This window comes from Tenrec ecaudatus, chromosome 16, assembly GCF_050624435.1.
Source record: "Tenrec ecaudatus isolate mTenEca1 chromosome 16, mTenEca1.hap1, whole genome shotgun sequence".
In the NCBI taxonomy this organism is placed as follows: Eukaryota; Metazoa; Chordata; class Mammalia; order Afrosoricida; family Tenrecidae; genus Tenrec; species Tenrec ecaudatus.
In genome coordinates, this window is record NC_134545.1 from 46,224,762 (window position 1) to 46,248,246 (window position 23,485).

At 40.1% G+C, this 23,485-nt stretch overlaps 1 protein-coding gene across 4 annotated transcripts in view; it reads right to left on the bottom strand.

Annotated features, from left to right (window-relative positions):
* Positions 1–23,485, bottom strand: part of FAM149B1 (family with sequence similarity 149 member B1) — a 43,573-nt gene that overhangs the window by 18,676 nt on the left and 1,412 nt on the right. Inside the window, exons 2-5 of one of the 4 annotated variants that reach the window (XM_075533720.1) lie at positions 19,393–19,497; positions 14,775–14,904; positions 1,983–2,125; positions 875–991 (exon numbers count right to left, since the gene is read on the bottom strand). In XM_075533720.1, the coding sequence (XP_075389835.1) occupies positions 875–991; positions 1,983–2,125; positions 14,775–14,904; positions 19,393–19,497 (495 nt within the window). Of the gene's footprint in view, positions 1–874; positions 992–1,982; positions 2,126–13,057; positions 13,242–14,774; positions 14,905–19,392; positions 19,498–23,485 lie in introns of those variants that run through there. The other 3 variants (XM_075533723.1, XM_075533722.1, XM_075533721.1) reach the window with 3 other exon arrangements.

The window sequence follows — 23,485 nt, forward strand, 5'->3', positions numbered from 1 at the left end:
TCAGCGATCCCCAATTCCTCCTGACCCAGATCATCTGTTGTTGAACAGGAGAGCCTCCGGGAGCTCAGCAGCACTGGCGAATCTGCTGCACGCTGCACTCAAGATGCTGAGGCAGCCAGAGACCACAGCTTGCTGTCACTTCTCAACATTTTTTTAAAAAGCATTTTACAGTCTTTCAGACTCAAGGTTTTTGGTTTTTTTTTAAAAAGCATGTAAATGCCTTTCAGACCCCAAATTTAAAATAAATGAGTCTATAATTCTACATTTATTCCAAAATCAGTGACTAGAGGATATCTATAGAGAGATAGAGATACAGAGGTACAGATGTCAACCTAGATCTGAGTAACAAAAAGATCCTTAAATCCCAGGGAATATTTTACTTTTTGAATTATAAATAAAATTGGCTACTGTCAGTCTCACAGTGCTCACTATACTTTATTGCAATTGTTCTCAACCTTCCTAATGCTATGACCCTTTCATGCAGTTCCTCATGCTGTGGTGACCTCTAACCATACCATTTTTGTTGCTACTTCATCACTGTAATTTTGCTACTGTTATGAATAGTTATGTAAGTATCCGATATGCAGGATATTGTTTTCATTGTTACAAATAGAACATAATTAATGCATAGTGATTAATCACAAAACAATATGAAATTATATATTGTGAAATATTTATGTGTTTTCTGATGGTCTTAGGTGAGCCCTGTGAAAGGATCGTTTGACCCCCAAAGGGGTTGCGACCCACAGGTTTAGAATCACTGTTTATTACAAACTAACAAGTAGGGAAAAGTGTTTGAATCCTTTAGTGGAATGGTATAATGTGTACATATGGGAATATGTGCACATACATACTTATACATTAGAATACTTACATAGTAGACTCTCTTTCTTGAGGCAAAGTTGCCTCATGTGAAACTGGAGCAGCAGAAGGGAACCTAGGATACAGTCTGTAACCTTCACTTGGAGTGATCAGCTGCCTACCCAGAATCCTTCAAAACACAGACACATAATTAACTACTTTCATTTGGCAACCCGATATAAAATCTAGGTATTTTTAAATAAATTACATGGTTCTAGACAGAAGTCTAGTACATACTTAACTTGAAACTGATTAATAATTATTCTTAAAATGTGAGAGCAGAGGTTTTATGACTCCCTTGCCAAGGATGCCAAAGGCAAGCTCAAGCTCTACTACAGCAGTTTTTTCAAAAAGAAAAATCGGAGGAAACTGAGCCCCAAACCAAACCCACTGTCAGTGTGTCGATTCCAACTCAGTTTCCATAGGAAAAGACACCTTCTCTTCCTCCCACGGAGTGGATTTAAATCACTGACATTGCAGTTAGCAGCTCCATGCCCAGGCAAGGTGCCACCTGGGCTCCTTAAGGAAACTGAGGAAATAGTAATGTGACCTCCATCCTTCATATTAATTTCCACTAAATCAAGCCAAACTGGAACAAGTACACTGTCACATCACTTTGTTCAAAAGAACTTTGTGGACAGTCACAATACACAAAATATATTACTTGGTTAGGAAGATATATTGGTAGTTATGGAAATTCCAACAAAGTTCTACCATGTTGAGTTTTCTCTCAACTGAGAAGAGGCTTATTTGCCATTATTGAGAATACTGCATAAAGATTTTGGAATATAGATGGCTCTATATAAGTCTCCAGCATATGGGGATTCAACCAATTGCAGATAAAAAAATACTTGGGGCGGGGGTTGGTAGAGGAAGGGTAAGCAATTAAGTGGTCAAAGCAATACTTCAAGAGTCTCTTTACATAGCATTCACAATGAATGATGTCTTACAAATAATGCAATACTGATTTAAAGTATGTAGATTATATGCAAGTGCTACGTCATTTTATGGAAGAGATTCGAGCATCTGCTGATTTTGGTATCTGGAACCAATCACTCCTAGGCCATCTTTGGAAATCCCCGTGGTCAGCCACGAATAGAAGTCAATTCTGGCTTCAGCACCTGAGGTGAGGAAAGCTCGATGTCCACTGGCGGCACTCTTCCTGAAGACTCTTCGTAGACACACTGGGCTTCTTTTCATACAAGAGCTCATCGATGGCTGTGAACATTGCCTGCACCTTTTCTGTGGCATTCTGATCGAGTTCCTAAAAAAACAAAACAAAAAAACCCCAATGTTTAGATGGGCTTTGATCTCTGCTAAGAATTATAAAGATAGAACACAGATTTTGTTTTGTTTTTAATATTAAGTGCATTTAAAATACTGTTGAGTTTACAGGACTGACAAGTTAATGTAGTGAGTTGTTGGGTCTCATAGAATTTGCATATGTTCTTCCTATTCATCTTAAAGAATATTAAAGAACATTAATTGTCTGTTCTTGGTAATTAATCTTATATCTCAAAAATCGGTGACTTATGGAGACTACTGCCTAAAAACAATCCTTACTTGGAATGAAGTCCCTTTAGGACACCTCTTTTCAGCCAAGTAATAGACTTGTATTAGACGTGGCAAGATTGAGACTATATGACATGAAAATCACCAAAGAGGCAAGTCATAGTAACCGAGTGTAAGCTCCCCCGTGAAGCCAGCAGCCACAGAAAACTTGAATTGACAGCCTCCAAACTGTGAGCCCCTGCTCCTCTGTCAGTTTCCTGAACTCTCGTGGCTGTGTGCTTCTGTGATGCTGGAAACTGCGCCAGCAGGGCGACCCCCAGAGACTAGCTGTGAACAGTGCTCCAAGACTGGAAAAAACAAGCAAGCCAAACTCAATGCCACAGAGTCAATTCCAACTCTAGCCCTCAGAGTGGAACTGCCCCTGTGGGTTCCAAGACTAATCCTTTACAGGAACAGAAAACCCCATCTTTCTCCCAAGGAGAGTGGTGGATGGTTTCAAAATGCGGACCTTGCAGTTAGCAGCCCAACACATAACCACTAAACCCCCAGGGCTCATAACAATAACAGACTAGGGAAAAGAAATACACAGTTCACGTCTGAGGAAATAACCGTTGAAAACCTTACAAACAGCAGTGAAACATTAAGGACTAAGGTGCACCTGATTCAAGTCATGGTATTTTCAATTGAATTGCTTCACATGCATGTGAAAGCTGAACAAGAAAGAAGACCAGAGAAGAGTTATCATATTTGATTTACATAGTTGTCGATTAATATTGAAAATACCGTGAGCTGCCAGAAAAATAACTCTTATCTTGAATGAAGTACTGCCAGCATGCTCCTTAGAATTACTTTGGACCCACCCCCACCCCACCCCAACTCACAACTCCCTCCACCCCCACCCCCACTATCACCCGCCACCATCACCACCTACCACCACTCACCACCCGCCCCACCACTCACCACCACCACCACTCACTCACCCCCACCACTCCACCACCCCCACCCACTACCACTCACCACCACCACCACTCACTACCATCCCCACCACTCACCACCAACCCCCACCCCCACCTACCACCACTCCCAACCCCCTACCACCACTCACCCACCCACCCCCACTCATCACCCCCACCACATCACACCAAGAAAAAAAGAAGTCCTTTGGACCAGGGAAAAGCAGTTTGTAGAAAAGTACACCATGTCTGGTAAAGTCTGGGGGGCGGGGGCAGTAAAAAACGGAAAGGACCCAGTGAGACATTTTGACACAATGGCTGCAACAACTGGCACAAGCCTAACAATTGTGCGGATGACAGGAAGTTGTTTCATTTTGTTGTACACAGGACTGCAAAAAGTTGGAGCCAACTCCAAGGCCCCTAACAACACAAACTGTGAGAAAATAAATTTGTTAAAGCAAAAAAAAAAAAAAGAATTGAAAATGTTTTTTTAAAGTACCATTTTCTTCATTACATAAATGGTATGCTTATTGTATTAGAAAAGTTTAAAAATAATCCCAGTGGTCTGACTACTCATAGATAGATTGCAACATTGTATTATAGTTGTTTGGTCCTAGTAAAGCCATAAACAAACAAAATAAAACAAGATAACTTATTTACATAAATTTGCATACTATTTACATGCTTACATAAATTCACACACTACATTTTGTAAAAGCATCAGGCAGCAGATCAGCCTCTAGCAATCGACCCCACAGCAAGAACCAGGGACAGTGAGATGCTGGCTTCTTGCCGCCCCTCCTCTTCACACCGCATCAGCTGAGAATCACATACTCTTTATTTAAGAGGAGAAGTCAGCTTCTCAGGAAAAAAGGGCTTACTATACAGATAGGGCTAGTCTTATCACAAAAACATTCTTTAAATTGTTCTGTATGTATTGATCTCAAATTGGGGGTACTGGAGACCTGTCCTAGTTCTTATTAATAGGAACAATCTATTTTTTATTACTTATTTTCTTTAATTATACGTATTTTAGCCTTTTTTGCTACTAGTTGCCTGGTAAAACTTTCCCCATTCCTTTATATTCAACATTTTGATGTGATTCTGCTTTTGGTATGTTTCTTTAAATAGTGTAATTGCATTAAATCCAATTTCAAAGTCTCTCTATTTAAGATTATCATAATATAGTACAATATTTGGAAAATTTGGAGTTATACCTACTATTTTTTGTTTCCCACTTATTCTGCTTTTCTTGTATGTTCTGTTGCACTGAGTTCTCCTTATTCTTCTATCAACTAAACAGTTACTACGTTTATATTCTATAAGGGATTGTACTTAAATTTAACATCTCCAAGTAAACCTCTTATTTTTCTACCACTCTAAAGTTTTTCAAGGTTTCTGCCCCCCACTAAAAAAAAGGAACTTTAATTTGCTTTGACTTCGCTGAGTATCTTCCATACAATTTTTTCTAGAATGTTAGTATTGTCTTAAAACATCTAAAATGTTATGTCTATAGTTATTATTTAGATTTATCAATATGCTTTACAAATTTTACCAGTAACTTTGTTCTTTGTTGCTTTTCATCTTTCACTTTGTTCTCTGGTATTATTTTTCTTCTTGCTGCAAGCTATACTCTTGTAATGAGCACCTATGAATGGCAATTTCTTATTCTGTGACAGTTTGCCAGCACTATGAAATAATAGAGGCTCCTGGGTAGTGGAGCTGGTTGACATGCTCTGGGGCAACCGAAAGGACGGAGGCTTGAATGCCCCAAAAGTACTTAGAAGAAAGGCCTCGTTATCTACCTGCAAAACGTAAGCCATGAAAAATCCTATGGAACCTAACCCCTAGCGCTACGGGGAGCAAAACTGCAAACACAGGCGGGAATTGTGCCCGATCTGACCCCATCACATTGGGGCGAAACAGTAAGGGCGTGCAACAGAGCAGCAAGGGGAGGAGCAAAGCAATGAAGTTCTTAGGGAATACAAAAAATAGACTTTGGGGCCAGGGTGTGGTACCACTGGAAAACACTCCTAAAGGTCAACAAACAAATGTGGAACTATTTATAGGCTTTTCTCTTTTTTTATATTGTTGGTTTTCTGTTGTTGCTGCTGTTGTTTTCTTTGTCTTGTTTTTGTGTTTATTATTGTCTCTGCATGTCTATCTAGATAAGATAGGCAGGATAAACAATCTGGAGGAGAAAACAACAGATTGACAGTTGGGGGAAGGTGGGAGGAAACACATGGGAGAGGGGAGGCAGGGGAAAGAAAGTGGCTGTTAACTAACGGAGGGGGGGCGGCAAGGAAACAACAATTTACTTAAAATTGGTGGCAAGAAGGGTATAAGATGTCTGGTGGGCCTTAATCAAGGGCAATATAGCTGAGAGGAATTACTGAAACCCAAATCAAGGCCGAACATGATAGTGGGACAAGAGGAAAGTATGGTAAAAGGAAGTAAGAGGAAAGAACTAGGAGGCAAAGGACATGTATAAAGGTCTAAATATAGGCATGTAAATATGTAAATGTATTTATATTTAATGATAAGGAAATAGATTTAGGTACATATATTTACATGTTAAGTATTAAGGTAGCAGACGGACTCCCTCAATGCAAGAACAGTTTGTTCTAATCGCTCATGATGCTCACCTTCCCGACAACTGAAGACAAAACGGGTGCACAAGTAAATGTGGTGAAGAAAGATGATGGTGCCTGGCTATCAAAAGATATAGCATCTGGGATCCTAAAGGCCTGAAGATAAACAAGTAGTCTTCTAGCTGAGAAGCAACAAAGTCCACATGAAAGAAGCTCACCAGCCTGTGTGATCAGGAGGTATCGAAGGGATCAGGTACCAGGCATCAAAGGTCCAAAAAAAATACTATCAATGTGAATTAGGGGGCAGGCGGAGTAGAGACCCAAAGCCAGTTGTCTGTAGACAATTGGACATTCCCTTACAGAAGGGTCACAGGAGAGACGAACTAGTCAGGGTGCAGTATAGCACCAATGAAACGTACAATTTTCCTCTAGTTCTTTAATGCTGCCCCTCCCCCACTATCATGACCTCAGTTCTACCTTACAAATTCAGCTAGACTAGGGCATGTACATTGGTGCAGATAAGAGCTTGCCACACAGGGGACCCAGGACAGATAAAACCCTCAGGACCAATAATGAGAGTACCATTATCAAGAGGGGAAGGGGGAGGTAGGGGGAGAAAAGGGGAACCAATCACAATGTTCTACATATAACCAGAAAAGTGGGTGAAGGGAGACAGTGGTTGGTGGAAGACATGAAAAAATAATTTATAAATTATCAAGGGGGTTCATGAGGAAGGGAGAGTGGGGGAAGGGGGAAATGAGCTAAAACCAAGAGCTCAAGTAGAACGAAAATGTTTCAAAAATCATGGCAACAAATGTTAAAAGGTGCTTGACACAATGGATTTTTTAATTAATAAATGATTAAAAAAAGATACAAAGCAAGGAAAAGCATCTGAGATCTTAAAGCCATAAATAAAACAAAAAATTATAACTTATTTACATAAATTCGCATACTATAAAATTTGCCCTTTGGTAGTACACAATTAAGAGGCTTTTAATATAGTCCAAAAGTTGTATAGTCACTGCCACCACTGATTGTAGAAGATCTCATTGAACATATTCCCGGGGTAAATCACACTTATCCCACTGCTGCCGAGTCGGCTCTAAGTCGCAGTTAACTCCCAGTGATGCTACAGGGAAGAACAGATGGGCTCCCTAGGGTTCCTAAGACTGCAAACCTTTAGAGAAGCAGAAAACCTCTTCTTTCTCCCATACAGCAGCTGGGGAGCTTGAACTGTTTACCATGCCGTTAGCAGCTCAAAGTTCAACCTATTGCACCACAAGGGTAAACAGTGCCTTTCTGCTGCTGAATTCGGTTTGCTAATATTTCATGTTTTGTATCTATGTGCAAGACATTGGTTTGTAGTTTCGCTATCATGCTTGTCTAACTGTGGTAGCAGAGTGATACTAGCCTCAGAATGAGCTAGAAACAATCCTTCTCTCCTTTACTTTCTGAAAGTTTGTGAAGGATTGGTAATATTTCATCTTTAAATATGTATGTGTATAAAAAGTTCAATGAATTTTTGTATAGTGACCTTATATCCTTTAAGAATCTTTATATAGGGGGATGAGGGGGAGAGGGAAGGAGAAAGGGGGAACCGATCGCAATGATCAAAACATAATCAAATACCACCCCCCTATACAGGGGGAAGACCAACAGAAAACATGGGGGAAGGGGGGGACAGTGGTTGGTGTGAGATGAAAATAATAACAATGTATAATCAGGGGGATATGAGGGTGGGGGGTAAGAGCAGCTGATCCCAAGGGCTCAATAGAAAGTCAACGTCTAGAAGAGAATGAGGGCAGCATATGTACCAACCTGCCTGAGTCAATTGATGTATGAGTGTGGTAAGAGTTGTACGAGGCCCCCCAAAAATGATTTTTTTAAACAAAAAGAACCTTTATATAGAGAATTCTTTTCTTGTGCTATCTTTACCTGGCTTGAGTATCAAGCTCATACTGAATTCACAGGATGCACTGGGAAGTATTTCTCCTCCATTTTCTGAGTTTTGAAAAGATTATGTATTCTTTAAAATTTTGTTTTTGAAAAAAATCTATTAATCAATATTTGAATATACTAGTGATCTGTATTAGTTTCTAAGGGTGAAAATTTTAATGCACTAAAACAAATTCATTTTCTCACAGTTTTAGTAGCTAAAAGTGTGACCCCAAAGTGCCAGCAGGCCCTCAACTCTCTGGAGGCCCTGAGAGAGATTTTGGTCTTTCAGGTTCTGGTAGCTGTGTGACACCTCCTGACTTGTGGCTACATTGCTCCAGTCCCTGTGATGCAGCTACCAGTCAGGAGGTGCCAACCATGCGTGTCTTTATATGTAGGCTGAATCCCTCCCATATAGAAGAGTTGGAGCTTGTTTTAATAGAACTCGGACAAACTCTGCCTTTCTATGAGATTGAATTATAAGCTAGCATCTCCCTTCCCCACCTTATTTTGAGTTAATCAAATGTTTGTTAGTGTTCCATTGTATTTCCAGTAACGGCAACTGAGCTATTCTTAAGTTTTCAGTGTCTGCTGAAAAATTAGCTGCTCTACAGCCAATAAGATGTATCTTTAACCTATAACACCCCTTCCTTCACCTGATCCTTTACCAATGAAATAGCCTTGTAACAACTCTGTCTACAGCTACGATCATTTTGAGCTGTTGCCGTCTAATCTTTTAGTACTCCATATATTGCTATAGTCAGCCCTTCAGGAAACGACAGTAAAAATGTACACTTGCACATTTATCCTTTTATTTACTTATTTATAGTTTCTCGTGCTCATCCCTCCCCCTGCCTTATAGATTCCAGTTACCTTAAATTCTGGTCTCTAACGTCAGCAGTGAGAACCCTTGCTCTCCTTAGACTCTCTAGACCACTAGTCCATAGTCAAGAAATGTCTCCAGGCAAAAAAAGCCAGGCCAAATAAGGGCTCACGATGCAAGTTTTCTTTCTCTCAGGGATTTCGGGCAGATATGCTGGGGATTTAAAGCCAGAAGAGGTTAAGAGGACATTCACATATGAGAGTGACTTGCATATGACACTGGAATACAAGCAAGGTAAAAGGTAGGACGGTGGCCCAGCCTGTGGTGGGTACCCAGGAGGGGTAAGGAATGAGTTTCTGGTTTTGTGACCAGGAGCAGAAGGGTGCTGCAGTTATGTTGTCAGAGTAACAAACTACTCCAAAACTCGATGGCTAAAACCAGCAATTAATACTCATTTATTAACTCTCAAGGTTTATACGTAACAGAAATTTATATAGATCACAGCAAAATGGCTTATCTCTGCTCCATAATGGAGCTGAAATCATTAGAATGCTCATTCAATAACAAGGCTGAGAGTTGGGAGCTTGAATTTGTCTCCATATAAGCCTTTCTAGGTACTCTAGAAAGAACATCGTGGCCAGAGCGGGTTATGCTCTGGGCTGTTAACTAGAAGGTCAGCAACTTGAATCTACCGGCTGCTCCACAAAAGACCAATGAAGCTCTTTGCTCCCAGGAAGATTTCCAGCTTTGGAAACCCAAATGGGCAGTACAGCTCTGTCCGATAGGGTTGCTATGAATCAGAATTGACTCGATGACAGTATGTATATGGTCTAGAGGGGTACTGGGTTCTAAAGCAAATAGAGAGAGAGAAACAGAAATAAAAGCTGTATTGCCTTCCAAGACCTAGTCACAGAAGTCATGCTGTATCTTTTTCACTATATTCTATTAACTTAGAATAAAGGCAGTTTAAGGTCCATCCAGGTTCACAGGGAAAAAACTGGACCCTACCTTTCAACAAAAGAGCATCACTATGGGGGCCGGCCCCAACCCCAACTACTATCTAGAAGCCTGCCCTTCCCCCAGAAGAATTTATTTCAAAAGACGGTACTGAATCTGCAGCTCCGGAGAGGGACATATCTGATCGGAGTACACAGGAGCAGATGAAGGGGGAGTAGGAGAGAGTGGAGCATATCCTGACCCACCAGGCCTTGAGGACGATGACCCCAATTAGAGCAGCCAGTCCAGAGAGGACCACATGGACAGCCCCACTGTGAGACATGACGCCCCTCAAGGAACCATGGCCCTGCGGGGGACAGCACCGGAGACACAGCGTGGGAATTGCACCCGACCTGATCCCGCCACACCGAGGCAATGCACTGGGGGAATGCAGAGGAAAGGTAAGGGATTGGAGCAGCAAGGTTCCCAGGAAATGCTGAAGGTGGACTTTGAGGCCAGGGCATGGTGTCCTAACAGACTGGACTGGAAAACACTCCTAAAGGCCAAACTACAATCCTTGAACTAACTACAAACTTTTCGTTCTTGTTGTGCTTGCTTTTGTTCTTTGTCAGTAGTTTGTTGTTGTTATTGTTTTAATGCATATTTTTGCTTGGTTTTGCTCTGCCTTGTTTTTGTGCATGTTATTATCTCCACAGGTCTGTCTAAATAAGATAGGCTAGATGAACAATCTGGAAGAGAAACAACGGGACCAACAGTTCCAGGGGACAAAGGAGAGGGGGAGGTATGGGGAAAGGTAGTGGTGTTAACAAACCCAGGGACAAAGGAACAACAAGTGATCCAAATCAGTGGTGAGGAGGGTGTGGGAGGCCTGGTAGAGCATGATCTAGGGTAATGTAACCAAGAGGAATTGCTGAAACCCAGGTGGGGGCTGAGCATGATAGTGGGACAGGAGGAAAGTCAAAGGAAATAAAGGAAAGAGCTGGGAGGCACAGCACATTTATAGAAGCTTAGATAAAGGCATGTACATATGTAAATATATTTATATAGGAGGATGGGGAACTAGATCTATGTGCATATATTTATAGGTTTAGTATTAAGGTAGCAGAAGGACATTCGACCTCCACTCAAGTACTCCCTCAGTGCAAGAATACTTTCTTCTATTAAATTGGCATTCTATGGCGCTCACCTTCCCGACACAACCATTGAAGACAAAGCAGGTGAATAAGCAAATGTGGTGAAGAAAGCTGATGGTGCCTGGCTATCAAACGATATAGTGTCTGTGGTCTTAAAGGCTTAAAGGTAAACAAGCAGCCATGTAGCTCAGAAGTAACAAAACCCACATGAAAGAAGCACACCAGTGTGTGATGACGAGGTGCCAAGGGATCAGTTATCAGGCATCAAAGAACAAAAAATCATATCATTGGGTGCTCATCTCCAGGATACGATCGCTGAAGACAAATGGGTGCATAAGCAAATGTGGCGAAGAAAGCTGATGGTTACCAGCTATCAAAAGATATAGTGTCTGGGGTCTTAAAGGCTTGAAGGTAAACAAGCGGCCATCTAGCTCAGAAGCAACAAAGCCCATATGGAGGAAGCACACCAGTTTGTGCGATCACGAGCTGTCGAAGAGATCAGGTATCAGGCATCATCAGAACAAAAAATCTTATCATAGTGAATGAGGTGGGGGGTGTGGAGTGGAGACCCATAGTCCATTTGTAGGCCACTGGACATCTCTTTACAGAAGGGTTTCGGGAAGGAGATGAGCCAGTCAGTGTGTGATGTAGCAACGATGAAAAATACAACTTTCCTCTATTTCCAAAATGCTACCCCCCCTCCCACTATCATGATCCCAATTCTCCCTTGCAAGTCTGGCTACACCAGAGGATGGGCACTGGTACAGATAGGAACTGGAAACACAGGGAATCTAGGGTGAAGATCCCTTTAGGACCAGGGGTGTGAGTGGCGATACTGGAAGGGTAGAGGGAGGGTGAGTTGGAAAGGGGGACTGATTACAAGGGTCTACATATAACCTCCTCCCTCGGGGACGGACAACACAAAAGTGGGTGAAGGGAGATGTCAGACAGGGCAAGATATGACAAAATAATAATCATAAATTATCAAGGGTTCATGAGGGGTAAGCAGGGAGGGAGGGAAAAAATGAGGAGCTGATGCCAGGGGCTTAAGTGGAGAGCAAATGTTTTGAGAATGATGAGGGCAATGAATGTACAAATGTGCTCTACCCAATTGATGTATGTATGGATTGTGGTAAGAGTTGTATGAGCCCCTAATAAAATGATTAATAAAAAAGCATCACTATCTTTAATTAAAGCATGCAGCATGGCATATATATGCATACGTTTTCTGTGAAAAGCACGCCATGGTGGATGCTTGACTCGTGGAGGAGTGAGTGAGAGAGATGAGGAGGACATACATGTGGGAGGGCAGATGGGCAGCCTGCAATGGTGAGGACCAAATGAGGCAGCGGCAGCCCTTCTCAAGTCTAGGCAAGGTGAGGAAAGTTCTCACAGGGGAGACATATCCGCATGAAGCTTTCTGGTTTGAGTCGGGTGAAGAATATTCGATGAGCACTGGCCATGAAATTAGAGCCAGTTTTGTCATGTCAGCTTGGACTATAAGGACTGCATGTAGAAAGGGGCTTCCAGAAGTTTGTGGGAAAGGAAACAGAAGATGATAGAGTTTCCCTGTGAGCTTTCTGAAGCCCCTCCCATATTCCCTAGTTCTCTCTGCTATCGTGGGGACCACTGGCACCAAATTAACAACAAAAAGCCACGTAAATCTCGTTCACTGTATTTATTTATTTATTTAGGTAAATCTGGTTTCTAGTCCCCATTAAAAGAAACTAGATAAAAATGATGATCTGAAAAGTAAGTGCCTACTTAATTTATAATAAAAAGCTAAAAAGAGAAACCAGGATGCACTGAAGATGGCTGGTCCTGTGACTGGTCTTGAGGCAGGGAAAAGACAAAATAAGTCTGATATGTCTTTGTGACAGAAAGTAAGAAAGCATTTAAAAATAGATGAAAACACGTCAAAATTACATAGAAGCCAGCTAGAAAAGGGCGCTTGCTGGCCAACTATGGGATAATTTAAGCATCAAAATAAACAATGATAATGGTGGATTATAATCTAATGAATAAAATAGGAATCTATGTAGTCTAAATTAATAAAGTGGGAGTCCACCCTGATACACATAAATGAAAAATTTGATGAGAAACAGGATAATCATATAACTTCCCCCACAAAATGTTTTATTTATCTTTCAAAATGTTTTAAATATAAAGGAAGACAGTAATTAAGGTAGAAGACTGAAGTCAAGAGATCAAAATATGATTGCATTAGGGAAAATGCAAAATAGGATTTGCTGCACAAGACCTCTTTAGCATATCGACAAGCAAAGACATTACCTTAAGGACTAAACCACGGTGCGCCCTGGCGTTTTCCATCACCTCATATGTACGTGAAAGTTAGACACTGAATGAAGAAGATTGAAGAAGAACTGACGCGTTTCAATTAAGGCGCTGGAGAAGAATATTGAAGGTGCCATGGACTGCTCAAAGGACGATCTGTCCTAGAAGTGCGGCCAGAGTGCTCCTTAGAGGCAAGGATGGTGTGACTTCATCTTCTATGCTTTGGCCATACTGTCAGGAGAGACATGTTGTTTGGTAATGTGGAGAGACGGACAGTGAAAACTAGAAAGCCCTCAAGGAGAGGGACTGACATCACGGCTGCAGCAAGGGGCTCAGGCACAGAAACTGATGCAGGACCAGGGAACGTTGTGTCCTGTGTGCGCACAGGGTCGCTATGAGTCCGATATGACTCACTGGCACCTAACAACAGCTACACCACCTCAACTAAGGGTGAAGGGAATATTATCAAGAATGGGCCAAATCAAGATCAATGTATGAATGCAATCAGAAAACGAAGCACATCTCTGCACCACCACAGATTTAAGAACTGCTCCAGATCAAAGAAGATTTAATGCACTGTATAATGTAAACTGAAGTTTTGTGGTAAAAGGCATTGTTGAGACAACTGCTGAAGCTGAATGGAATCTGAGGATTCGATGATAGTAATCCCTCCTGATTTTGAGGCTTACATTCTATTATGTTGGAGAACACACTTGTTTGTAGAAAATACTAAAATATGTGGTAAAGAAGTAACATATTGAGAACTAATTCTCAACTGGTAAGGGAAAAGTGGACACTTTTATGTGTGTGCAACTTTTCTGTAAATTAGAGACAGTTTCAATTTGTAAAAAATGGCTAAATTTAAGCAAACTCCAACTTAAAATTCAAACTCGAATTTCATTAACTACAGATACAACCTTAAAAACAAAATACTGCATTTCAAAGCAATTATCTACTCTGACAGACGCGACTATACCTACAATCAGTTTATTTAATACAAGGAAAAGATCAGCAACAGTCATAGACCAACAAGAAATTTTGAGGAGAAAAACAATCAATCATGGCAATAAATGTCAAAATAAATCATCCTCATAAAGCTAACTACAGAGGTATCTTATAACCCAGTGATCTCACTCCTAGATATAGACATAACATAAATGAAAATATATGCCCACAGAAAAATTACAAGCAAATGTTCATAGCAGCATTACTCATAATAGTAAACAAGTGGTAGCAATCCAAATGTTCAACTGATGAAAAGTAAACAAAATATAGTATATTCATACAACAGACTATTTATTAATCAACTATAACAATGAAATAAGCACCGACATGCTCTACACCATGTACGCAGCTTGGAAACATAAAAGCTAAGTGAGAGAAGCCAAGCACATTTTAAACAAGATGAAAGACCTTGGTGGAAAGGCTAAGATTTGTAGGCTGGGCATAGCAAAAGTATCACCATGCTTTAAATCACGCACTACCACCTCCTCTAAGGTTCAATGGCTATATGAGAAAAGAAAGCAAAAACTAAAAGAAGGTGAGGACGGATGTTTCTTTACTATTATTTTAAGTAGTAGTACATTTAAACATCAAAATGTTTAACTAACCATGTGGAAGAGTAAAGGACTGAAACATCCTGACAAAAGTAGCAAATCCGAACGCGCAGCGTGGTCTCCCACGCACTCCATCAAATTGATCACAGACAACTCACACCATATCCCCAGGAGAAGTCCGAGCTGCCTTCAGTAGAGAAGCCTGTTCCTGTGTAACTTGGGAAAGCAGACCTTGAATTCCCAGTGTCAGCTGATGTTAAAGGTGAGTCTTGTGTGATGTCAGATTCACTAAACACATAATTGGAAGCAGAAAAAACAAAACAGAAAAATCCTCTTATTTTCTAAAATTTCTACAAAATTTATCAAATAATACGTGCATATACTAAAACAGCCATAGAAGCAATCATAAAGAACTTGAAATTTAAGCATCATTAATTTTACGTAATTCCTATAGAACTGAGGGCAGTCATTTTAAGTAAGACTAGTAATAGTGGAAAAACACTGCATGAGGCCACTACTCTGAAAATAAACACCAAGACACAAACAGGCTTCTGCTCTCAGGTCATGTAATTTTCTAATCCAATCTGCCAAGCAACTCAGAACACCTGCCCACCGCCCATGAACCAGGCATCACCCCCTCTGCAAGTACGTCTTAAAATCACTGTGGCAGAGGAGACCTCCCCTCAGCCAGGGTCAGTTTTTCAAGGTCAGGAGCAAGGAAGATGGCCATTCAGTTGCTGCCAAACAGAAGTGTGCCAGGGTCACCTCAAATCAACAGACACTCCTACCAGAGTGACAGCAAACCTTACTAGACAGTCGGGTCGACATGGGCGGAGGGGAGCACGGGCGTCTCAGAGAAGGCAAGTACACTCCTGCACATAGGTAAATAGGGAGGGGTGCACCCTCCCATTGGGAAAAAACAACCCTTTAATACTAATATGGAACCCTGGTACTATGTTCCTAATTAGATACTTTTGACCTAGCTTCTCACCAGTCCTTGGTGACCCAGGCAGACCATGTACTGTAGATGCGTGGGTCTTTAGTTGGTTATGTCGAGGAGCACAATATCCTTTATAGGCCACACCAGAAGGACCACATGTGGAAACCCTACAGAGTGAAGTGGGCTCTACCTCAAATTCACCCGTAGCCCTTGGACTTTCGGCTGAAACCATGGAGTGTGGAAGAAGCAGACAACTGTGAGCCCGAGCATGGAGAACTGGCAGTCACTGGACTCTGTTCGGGTAGCTTGCCTTGAGGGTGCCCAGTGAATGTTAGGCCAGGACTAGCCTATCCTTATTATTTTAGGGTCCTTCTGGCTTTATTATGATCTATATTCAACTGAAACGCATGGTTCTGCCACAGTCAACTATTGAAAGCTACTTTATTACTAACCCCCACTGTTTGTGTAGACCGTGTCCAATCACTTAAGAGTTTAATTAGTACGAGTCAAGAATTCATGTACTGAGGTTCAGTCAACCTATACTTGTATAATGGGCTTTCTCAACTGTGTTTTAAATTCTGTACGACTGGCTAAGTTAATGACACTATTGACAGAAATACCTATGTCCCAGGAAAGTGATTAATAATGTTCTCTATCATAAAATGAAATGGTGTCTCTAAGGTGAACCAGAGACATATATAAACCGTAGAAATATGAATGTATTTTGGGTTTGCACTTAATTCTATCCCCACTTCAGGAACGATTTGTCTTTAACCTAACGTCTGACTGGATGCTTGCCCTCATTTAGAAATCACTAAAAATATGGGTGCTACAGCAAAGCATGGCGAAGAACTAGATGGTGCCCAGCTACCAGGAAGAATAGTGTCTGGGTTCTTAAAAGTTTGTCTTTAAACAAGCAGCCATCTAAGTGAGGCATCAATTAAGTCTACATGGAAGGTGTAAAGCAGTCTGTGTGATCCAAAGGATTATAATATAATCCAAATCCAAAGGAGGGAATGGTATCAGAGATTTAATCGTGAACACCTGGTTTGCAGAAGGGTACAGATGACAGTGGAAGCCCAAAATTCATTTGCACGGTCCACACAGATTCAGCCTCCGGTGAATCCCCTCTGACCATAGCTGAACAGCTTTCTCCGACTGAGAGTAATGTAAAGTTGATTACAGTAGATAATGTTAGGTTAAAGTGTAATACAGATCTCCATTTTGACCCATTTTAAAGGCGTTTCAGTTTTTAAAGGGGGGGGGCACAATCCATTAAGTCCCCTGTGATCAGAAAGGGGATTGAGCCTTGTTATCATGCAGAGTGCTTTCAAAAGTGGATTATGGCAAATGTAGTTAGGTTAAATTTTTTGGTAAGTTTTATTAGCACTTCGTCCACATGTCATACAATTCAACAATAATTCAATCATATCAAGAAGAGTTGTATAATTATCACCACAGTCAATTCTAGAATATTTTCTTTTTCTTGGTATTCATTGTAATTCGTGTAATCATTTTTTTCTAATTGTGGTATAAATAATACACAACAAAATATTCTCCAATTCTACAACTTCTACATGTATAATTCAGTGCCATAGATGATACTCTTTGTGTGTACACCATTATTGCTGTCCTTTTCCAAATTACTCCACCACCGTTAACATAAACGGAATGCCCCCTAAGTTAGGCTTCAATTTAATACTTTATCATTTGAACTCCCCTTTGACCTAGGGTAATTTAAAGTTGTTCCTGTTTTTAATATTTTATACTTTCTTTTCCATTGAAATTTTTGTTTTATTATTGTTGTTAGGGTTTTTGTTGTTGTTTTACATGTTTTTCTGTCTATGAAATCCAGGATAGGTAAATCTATAGAAATAGTAACTGGATTAATGGTTTCTTGAGGGTATGGAGAGGAGGTTGGGAGGAAATGGAGAGCTAAGAACAAGGAGTACAAGAAAGAAGAAAATGTTCTAAAATTGTGCTAATGATTTTACAACTCTTCTTGATATGACTAAACTATTGAATTGTAGGGTATGTGGGTTATGTGTCCATAACACATTAAAAAAGACTAGTAACAGTTTACAATACTTTAACATCTATGCCATATATGCTACATAACCAAGGTGTTTTTATGCAAATAAAATAACTTGCACATCAAGGCTTTTGCGTCATCACCATGCCCCCAAGGTATCTTCATAAACTCATGTTAATTTTTTCACAGAAACACGTAAAAATTATCATAGCACGTTTACAAAAATATCTTGGAAAAAAGGAAAGAGTTGAGGGAAAAACTATTTTGGATGTGTTATCTGCATAACAATATGGTAAAGACACTTCGGAAATGTTAACAGCGGCATATAAATCTACGTGGCACTTTTACAGATGTTACCTGATTTTGACCTTCACAACCACCTGACGCTGCAGAGCCTCATGTGAAGAACAGAATCTGAGGTTTAGTCCTGGGTTGTGAAACCCTGATTCGTGACGGTCAGGTTCACCGTGACACTGCTTCCCACAGGCCTTTTGCAAGTTACAATCCACTCCGTATTATTTCTTACAATAGTAACAGTACGTAATATTTACTCAGCATTGTGCAAAGTTGTACATGCTTGCTTTCATTTATATTCACAACATCCTATAAAAGGTACTATAGTCAAGGTAAGTACTGTACTTCTCGTTAAAAAATGCCTGTTTAACAACTTTTGCAAACCACCCACCACATTATTTTCCTTAAGAATGATGCGGCAACTTTCCTTTACATTATATTGACTTCAACTAGTAACCTCGGTTATTTTACTTAATGTAGCCTCTGGAATTTTAATAAATTGCTCAAAGACAAACAGGTTAGAGGTGAATGTCACCGTGGGGCCAAATAACTAGTCAACAAAGACATCCTGAGACTGGTCTGAGACTTAAGCATAAACTCCAAAGTAAAAGAGATATATTCTTTATGTATTCTGATTTCAAACAGAACACCACAAAGACAGGCTGTCACGCTGTTGGTACCTTCTAAATAAACGTCTCTTTCTTCCTCTAATTTGGAGCAAGTAAACTGGCTGCTGTACTTCAGCACATTTCACATAACACTAAGAAGAAATAATTAAACTATGAAATTAGCAGATCTAACATAAACTAATGGTTTCACGTAAAATAACATGATCAGAGTTCCATATCCAAATGGTGAGCTAATAATGCTCAATATGGTTATTGACTTTAATAGAAACAAATACAGTTTCGATGATTTAATTTCCAATTACCAGGATCTACAAACTCAATCTTTTTGACTTCTTGATCATAGTTTATCCCTTAATTACAATTATGATCAAATTAAACATATCCAGACTATCTTTATACAGATAATCAGGAGATTAAAAACAATTAATTGAATTATATGATTTACCTTTAATATGGGAGGCTGAGTTAATGAAGCTGAAATTCACTTCTGGGAGTTTCTTGAGATGTATACAGTATATGCATGAGTGTGCTATGTCAGAAACTACTCAATTTCATCACTTTTGCACATGACACAAATGGGTATATTATTTGCATGGCCATGTTTTTTCCACGGGGTGGGAAATAACGGCAGATCAGGATTAACGATCAGATATCGGAACCCAGCAAGCCTACACTATTAACCACTTCTTAAGACTGCTTCTCAAAAGTGCTAAGTATAATGTTATTGCCACAGATTGAAAATCAAATAGTATTGAAAACGTGTGGTAAAAATTCTTATTTGGTTTGTACAGTCCTAAAACAAAAAGCTTGATATCAATCTAAGGTAAAAAGCAAACTTTGCCATGAGTAAGAACAAGCAAACAAGCCCAGTATGTTATTACCTTTGAGAACTTGTGTCTTTTTCATGGCTACCATGTGTCGAGGAAATTTCATCCAGTGGCTCTGGAAGGGGATGATGATTGAGACCATGTTTTGTTAGTCCTTTCCTGTGAAAGATAAAAGTTACAGTTCTGTAAAGAAAAAATACATACTAGTCAGTGATTTGAGAAAATCCTGGTTGACATAGTGGTGGGTTATGAGTTGGGCTGCTAATCTCAAGGTCAGCAGTTCAAAACCACCAGGTGGCTGAAGGGAGAAAGAGGAGGTTTTCTATTTCCATAAAAAATTATTCTCAGAAACCCATAGGGGGAGTCCTAGCCTAGCCTACCCTATCAGGTTGATGTGAGTCAAGATTGGCTATATTTATGGCACTCAGCTTGGTTTTTATTTGTTTGGAGGGGGGTTTCTTTTCAGTAATTTGAACTACGAAGTCAGTCACCGACTTCTTGCTGCTTTAGAACTACACTGTAGTAGCTGTACCCTGCACAGCTACACTTTACAATACAGTAGCTATAAGCTATTAGCATTTAAAATGGGGTTGGTCAGAATTCAGCTGTAACTCTACATGTAAAACATACTGACTTCTAAAGTCTTAGTATGAAAAGAAGAAAGTATATCTTATTAATTCTGTATCTACTTGGTCAGCTCTTGAGCTCACCGTTGCACCGTAAAGCTATCCCCTTTGGAATGGGTACAAGTATGGATCTCTTTAAGTCAGTTGACCAAGTGGCCATCTTCCAAATTTCCTGGCACAGAGGAGTGCTTGTAGTGCTTCATCACCTGGTTGAAACATTTCACCCCCTCCCCTCCCAACTATCATGATCCGAATTCTACTTTGCAAGTCTGGCTAGACCAGAGGATGTACATTGGTGCAGATAGGAACTGGAAACACAGGGAATCCAGGGCAGATGATACCTTCAGGACCAGGGGTGTGAGGGGCGATACTGGGAGGATAGAGGGAGAGTGGGTTGGAAAGAGGGAACCGATTACAAGGAGAAGAGGGGGAAGGGAGATGTCAGACAGGGAAAGATATGACAAATTAATAATTTATAAATTATCAAGGGCTCATGAGGGAGGGGGGAGTGGGGAGGGAGGGGAAAAAAGAGGACCTGATGCAAAGGGCTTAAGTGGAGAGCAAATGCTTTGAAAATGATGAGGGCAATGAATGTACAGATGTGCTTTATACAATTGATGTATGTATGGATTGTGATAAGAGTTGTATGAGCCCCTAATAAAACGATTTAAAAAAATAATACGGGAGGGTTGCATAGGAGTGTTCATGAAACAAGATCAGTTGAGAAATGATAACAACCTGATGTCAATTTAAGGGTTTGGAGTGTAGGCTGTCAATCTGGAGTTAACCAATGAGACTTTTGTGGGCATGGCATTCTCCTGAGAATTCTGGGAAATCTGTTATTTCTTTCTTGAAGGTGGAAGACATCTCTCTCTCTCTCTGACATCCATTTTGATCTTTTCTCTGTCTTTTTAATGACATTTTGCTTTCTTCGCGATGTTCTTGATGTCCTCCCACAGCACATCAGATCTTGTCATCAGTGTTCTATGCATCAAATCTGTTCTCGGGATGGGACCAGGATTTAAATCCAAGGATATCTTGAAGCAATTAACTTTAGAGTTTTTAGTGAATAAACTATTTTTATATATAAATAAAAGTTGAAGGGCCCAGTTAGAGAAGCTGGTGCTTTAATAAACTACTTATTTAATACGGGAGCAGGTTTGTGCAGCATTACGTACTTCTCTCGCTCATAGACCTACATCAAAAACTTTTCTGCGATAGTGTGTTAGGTTCAGAAACACAGGCTCCAGTGACGAAAGAGACTTAAGACATTGGGTAGAGTGCCAAGGAAACTGATTACAAAGTGAGAATTAGATAATACATGGAAGTATTATTAAAAGTGATCATAGAGTGATCATAGAGTTCATGTTTACATTAAATCCACAATGTTTAGCGATACATTCTAAAGTACATACCAGTAAAATGATAGTGCCTAGGGCTTTGCTTAATTTCATATGAGGCGTAGAGTAGGTATGGAAAAAGTAAATAAAGAAGATAGATGATGCATAGATGTTAACATTTTGAGAAATAATAAATATGGATAATGGGTATAGGGGGTTCGTTGTACTATTCTCTGTATGTCTTGGAAGCACAGCCAAAATGTTCTTTAGAAACAAAGATAGTGAGACTTTATCTCATGTTCTTTGGACACGTTCTCAGGAAAGACCAGTCCCTGGAAATTAACATCATGCTTGTCAAAGTAGAGGGGCAGTGAAAGAGGAAGCCCCTCACCAAGATGCCACAGTGCCTGCACCAATGGGCTCCAGCATAAGAAAAATTGGGAGGCTGGCACAGGACTGAGCAGTGTTTCCTTCTGTTGCACCTAGGGTTATCTATGAGCTGGCACTGACTCAATGGCACCTAACAACAACTTCAGAAACATGCTTGAAAGTTTTCATTAAAAAATATTAAGCAATCATATTGAAAATCATTTTCCAAACTTATTTTAACACCTAAAATCTAGAAATGCTATTGAAAAACTAAAGAAAGAGCCACAAAACAGATTAAAACATCTGAAATAACAATGACTTTTCCTTTATCCTCATTTAGATGCATTTTGTCTTCATTATCTGTATCATTCTGACTTTTCTAGAAAAGCATCTTTTGAAGGAGTTGATTTGGGGGCCACCAGATCAAAAATAGAGAACAAGAAACAGAATGCTAGGTCAATCCTTGTGGCTCAGTAGGTCCGTATCATCATGCTTCCCCACCCCCCCTTGAGAATTTATTTTACTCTCAGAATAAGAAAGCCAAAATTACAGCCATCAAGTAGAATCTAATTCACAGTGACCCTCTAGAGGATTTCCAAGGTTGTAAATCTTTACAGAAGCAGACAGCCTCATCCTTCTCCTGAGGAGCAGTAAAGGGTTTGAATCATCAACCTGGTTAGCATCCCAGCACTTAACCCAGTGTCAGAATAGTCAAGAGTTAATTTTATAAGTAGAGATTTTTTTTCTTTTCAGCTAAGCCTGGTTTCCTGGGAAATTATTTATATCCTCTTAGTTCTTATAACTGGTAGGAACTCAAGAGAGCAGAGTACAACTGCCTCGTGGGTATCCCTGATTGTCAATCTTTTCAGGAATAGAAAGCCTCAAACTTCTCTCACAGAGCAGCTGGTGGTTTCAAACTCTTTTTTTTTTCCTGTATATCAGTAGTATGTATTTTTATTTTCAGGCGTCCAAATATCCCTTTAATGTAGAACGTATGTAGTATTGTGTGTGTGTTCTTGTTTGAAGTGAACTTGTTTGTCCCAAGACTCCAAGTCCACTTCAGTTTCACTTTCCTCCTTTTTTCTTTAAGCCCCTCAGACCACTGTGTAGGTTTGAGGGCTAAGGAATCTGGGGGGAGGTTTCAAACTCTTGACCTTGCAGTGAACAGGCCAACACACCACATCATTAAGGTTCCTAGACTGACGCCATGGCAGTGAACTGAATTCCTACAGGCCTGTTATTCTAATTGCTACAGTATATATATCCTATAATATTAAGTTTCTGAAAGGCTAAGAGAGATCTTGTTTTAGGTTATCTTACTACTATGTCTAACAAAGCTGATCATTTATTAGACCTGTTCTGTATTATACACTCTGCCACTGGGACCCACACTGTGGCTGCAATAATGCACTCAAACAAAGGAACAGCTGTGAGGACGGCACAGGACCAGGCCGTGTTCCCCATGGAGTGGACGACTCCGTGGCACCTAACACCCCACCACACTGCCATGACTTTGTATGGACTTTCCTATGCAGTAGATATTACTTCTGTGTCACAGAAATGGTGGCTCAGCAATTTAGTAATTTACCTGAGGCACATAGGTAGAAAACAATCTAACCAAAAAGCCAGATGTGACTCAAAAGTATGCTTGCGATTACTATATATAGCTAATAACTAATTAATTAATGTTATTTAACTCCGAAAAGAAAATTTTAAAAAACCCTAAACTTAAAAATCCCAAGTTCAAATCCTAACTCTACTGCTTATATAACTAACCTTGATTAATATGGACCTTAGTTATCCAGTACTGCT